A 4,575-nucleotide genomic window follows, 5' to 3' on the forward strand; every position below is an offset into this window, starting at 1 on the left:
AGTAGATTGAGCTCTTATAAAGTTTTTAAATTTGGTTGTTTTTACTATTTTAAGTGATTTTTGAGTGTTTTAGATTTGAAAATGGGTTTATCAAAGTTGTTAGGGTATTTTCAGGTGAAAGGAGTTGGAAAATAGGTTTTCAACATCCAAAAACTTGGACTCTGATTTTTCAACTATCTCCATGGTGTTCAAGGAGCTAGGTCAAGAGATCTCTGTGTTAATCTCTGAGATTAATAATGTTGCCAAAGAGTTTCTTATAACAACGCACTAGCAATATTCTTATATTTTTTAATATATTTGCATTGAAATTATTATTTTTTTTTTAAATCAAGATTTGCTTTTATATTATGGTAAGATGTTGTCCAAAAAAACAAAATTTCTAATACAAAATTACCAAAAACAATTGATCACGTTAATAGATAAAGAGGTTTTATATAGCACAATTTTTTTTTAATGTTTGTTCTTATTGTTTTTTTTTATGAAATAAATGACATAGAAGAATAAAAAAAATAGACGTAACAAATATTAAAAAATAAAATAAAAGGTATACTAGCAATTTTTTTTTTTTCAAGAAAATCCAAATTATTACTCTTTTTATATATAAAAAATGTCGCTATATAAATAAATAAACAAAACTTTAAAAGCTCACTGTAGAACATGGTCAGTTGTCTTGATCTAGTCTTTTGTTAATATTAATCTCTTTTTTAAAATTTATTTGCACATAGAAACATCGATCAGCAAATCGAGACCAGCAAACTAGCAATAACTAATGAAGGGCTTGGTTTCACAGCCAAGAAGGACGCTATTTCCCCCCTGAATTTGCCTAAAATATCATCTCTCAGAGGCATTGAAAGAAGACTCACAAATTGCATTATTTATTAAGAAAAATGTCGCAGGTAACGCCAACATCTCCAACTTTATCATCACTGTTGTATTCAATTTCACGCCTACATTTTCTCAACTATTATATATCATCAGGTTTGTGCATATACGCATCAAGTTCACAGTCAAAGTCTGATTCTCTCCATAACACGATCAGGAGAAAAATGCCGAGGTTTCAAGTCGTCAAACACCATGATCTCAAAAACAAGCTGTCCTACTCATGTTGCTCACAAAGGTCAGGCATCTTCAACAACTCTTTGCATGTTTTGTATCTTGTCTCATGCCAGTGTTTCTTGCGGAGAACTTCAGAAAGACTAAAATCGGATGCAAATTTTTAGTTCGGGATAGTTACATAGTCAGAGATATCTCGGGGTGAATAGGATCAGTTCTTAACCAAATTATCATACTCAACAGACAACCAACCAAACGATAATCACATATTAGCAACTACAAATCGAGATTTATTTAACTTTTCATTGAATACATTCTCAATTGGCTTTCAAGAAAAGATCTTTCTTACTACTAACATCTTCTACTGGGTCGAGAGCATGGGAGCCGAGAGAGGGGAAATTTGAGTTCTTGGGAACAAAAATGGTGTCTTTAAATTCTATAATTATTATATATACAGTCCCACAATCTGAGATCAAAAGTTCAAATTATCATACTCAACAGACAACCAACCAAACGATAATCACATATTAGCAACTACAAATCGAGATTTGTTTAACTTTTCATTGAATACATTCTCAATTGGCTTTCAAGAAAAGATCTTTCTTACCACTAACATCTTCTACTGGGTCGAGAGCATGGGAGCCGAGAGAGGGGAAATTTGAGTTCTTGGGAACAAAAATGGTGTCTTTAAATTCTATAATTATTATATATACAGTCCCACAATCTGAGATCAAAAGTTCAAATTGCTAGTACATGAAAAGATGAGTTAAATAGAGCAACAAGAAAATGTCAGCAATTGCCCATTTCAAGTCGCCAACAAAAAGGTTTCCATTACACTATTTTCCTATGAGCATGAACAGACCAAATACATATTCCATGTGCCGTAATCAGATATTATTGCAAAAGACAATTCTTTCTCCATTCTATTGCTGCCAGTCCTAAGAAATACGTATCATTGTAAAATTCAAGGGCAAAAAATGAACACAAAGGCCAACACATACCAGTGAGATATCCTGAAAGCCACCAATTACAGCAGCTGCAGATCATCGGATTCTTTAGTATCTGAGAAAACCCGGTGCCATTTTAACTTTAATAATACTAAACTAGCACATACTAAACCAAAATTGCACCAGAAAAATAAGAACTTTCCCACACTTCAATACCCTCAACATTTTCCCTACTAACAAACAACCTATCTCCGCCACCTTCAATTTTCCTTACCACCCCTCTGTTTGAATCCTCCACTTTATCCACAAAATTTCTCCTATACAACCCCTCTCCAACTCCGTTATTCTCTTTTGACCAAACCTCTAAACTCCCATCTCTTCCTACAAAAACCTGGCTCTTGTAACAATGTAGCACACTACTACTTGCACCACCAATAAATCTCATGCTAGGGTTCTTCTCGTTAATATAGACCCACGGATCATCCCCTAACTTGCGCAAATCTGCCACTGCTAAATCACCAGACTTCGAGCAGACTTTAAACAACGTCAACCCACCCACGTCAACGTCCACGTCCGCAAACGAATCTCCGAACCTGCTGCTTCGTCCCGAACCTGGCTCACTCGTCTCCCAAATCACCTCCCCATTCCGTGGGTCCCACATTCTAATATATCCTGAATAACCAAACGCCCCACATGTAACCGCCGATCCGATTAATGCGCCGGTCTCCGGAAGCCACGTCAGCTTCCCGGGGACCGTGTTCTTGGAAGCGCCCCCCGATTGTCTCGTGATCTCTGATGAGATCTGAAGCGTTGATTTGTCTATTGATAGTATGCAGTTCTCTCTGTGTGGACAGTCAAAGGAGGCAAAGATTTGACTTGATGAGTCAGCGATTGAGCTGACTCGCGCTTTGTAGATTCTCGGATCGGTCGAGTCAGTCCAGTGAATTGACTCGATGTAACGCGCGGTGGAGAAATTGTAGAAATGGATCCCCGCGGCGGATTCTGAACCGACGGCGGCGACATCGGGCCATACGTGGCGGATAGAGGTGATATCTTCGAGGTGCGTACGGACTGTGGAGAGGTGGGTTAGGTTGTGATCGTAGAAGGAGATTTGGCCGCCGTGAGCAGTGCAGACAGAGCCGTCGTCTGCGGCCGCGGTGAATGAGGATACGAGGCCGTCAGAGGCGGGGCAGATGGTGGAGACGATTGAAGCATCAATTCCAGAGAGAGGAGGAGGAGAGATGGCGTCGCGGATGTGCGAATCAATGCCGTAGTAGAGAGCCTCGTCGGCGAGTTCTTGCTTAGAGAAACGGCGTGCAGTGGAGGGGAGACGGTTGGAGCGGAGTAGAGAAAGGAGGACGGAGAAAATCTCCGGGTCTCGGTCAATGAAAATCGGGTCATGGCCAGGTCGGGTCGAGAGAGTGGATAAGAGTGAATCCGGACCACCCGATTGGAGTGTGGATATTGTGGTTTCAAAAAGCTTGCCTCCAACGTTGAGCTTGATACGATCGCTGGGGAGGGTGTTAGCGGTAGAATTGGAAATTTCGTTTTCCATATATGAGAGAGGGTGACAACAGTAGAGGAGGAGGAGGAGGAGGAGGAGGGCGGGTCTGGGAAGGGAAGAGATGGAGGGCTGAGTAGGAATTGACTGAAATGCCCTTGCTGACGGTTCTGTTGTCTGTAAGGAATAATGAAGTGATAAATGGATGGTTTATTGGATTTTTATAACATATTTTGATAAACCAGATAAAGTACAAAAATGAGAACATATTTAGGCGAAAAGAACTTGTAAAAGGGTTAATTACTATGATGGTGTGTCCTCAACAGCTAATTATCCATAACAAGTCGTGCCCGAATTTCATTTTAAAATATTTACTTATTTTTTTTTATTTTTTTTTTGAGAACAAACATATATTTTAAATAATATATTAGATTAAACTGAAATTTTATAGGAACACATTAGACACATAAAATTATATTTTGATAAATTTTCATGTTAAATAGAGTTCAGGAACATATTATTTTAAATAATCAAAGTTATTAAACAAATCTGGTTAAATCTGTCAAATTAGACTTTTATGTACTGTTTGAGACATATCTAGAGTTAGAGTTGATTTTACTGCAATTCAAGTTGGGCTAAAAACTAGACTTCTCATACTTTTAAAAAATATATGGTAGGCCTATTAATTCATCAAGAAAAGAAAGAATAATGTATTTGAAGTTAGGACTGCAATCTGTCAATAATAAGTGGAATTGGAGATTTAGGCTATGTGGAGGAATTTTAGCATGAAAACTTTATTTTTATTATTCTATTTAATTTATTTATTTAATGTTGAATAATTATTTTTAATTTGAGTTTATTCAAACTCATTAGATATTGTTTAAGAGTTTATTTTATTATTGGACTTATGTTAGTTGATTGTTAGTTTGGGTTCATTACCTTGCAACTCAAAAGAGATTCATTAAGGTTAGTTAAAAGAAATTATATTATGTTTTTTTTAGCTGCAAATTTCAGCAGTAAGTTAAAGAATAAACGTGAGTTTTTATTTTGTTTGTTTTTGGCACAATAATCTTT

At 37.0% G+C, this 4,575-nt stretch overlaps 1 protein-coding gene across 1 annotated transcript; it reads right to left on the reverse strand.

The window, feature by feature from the left end:
- Positions 1-1,716: 1,716 nt before the first annotated feature.
- Positions 1,717-3,707, reverse strand: LOC7487462 (protein ENDOPLASMIC RETICULUM-ARRESTED PEN3). The gene has a single exon (XM_002323525.4). It carries the CDS (start codon positions 3,553-3,555, stop codon positions 2,167-2,169), a length of 1,389 nt encoding a protein of 462 aa, XP_002323561.4. The 5' UTR covers positions 3,556-3,707; the 3' UTR covers positions 1,717-2,166.
- Positions 3,708-4,575: the final 868 nt, after the last annotated feature.

Source organism: Populus trichocarpa, chromosome 16 (genome assembly GCF_000002775.5).
Source record: "Populus trichocarpa isolate Nisqually-1 chromosome 16, P.trichocarpa_v4.1, whole genome shotgun sequence".
In the NCBI taxonomy this organism is placed as follows: Eukaryota; Viridiplantae; Streptophyta; class Magnoliopsida; order Malpighiales; family Salicaceae; genus Populus; species Populus trichocarpa.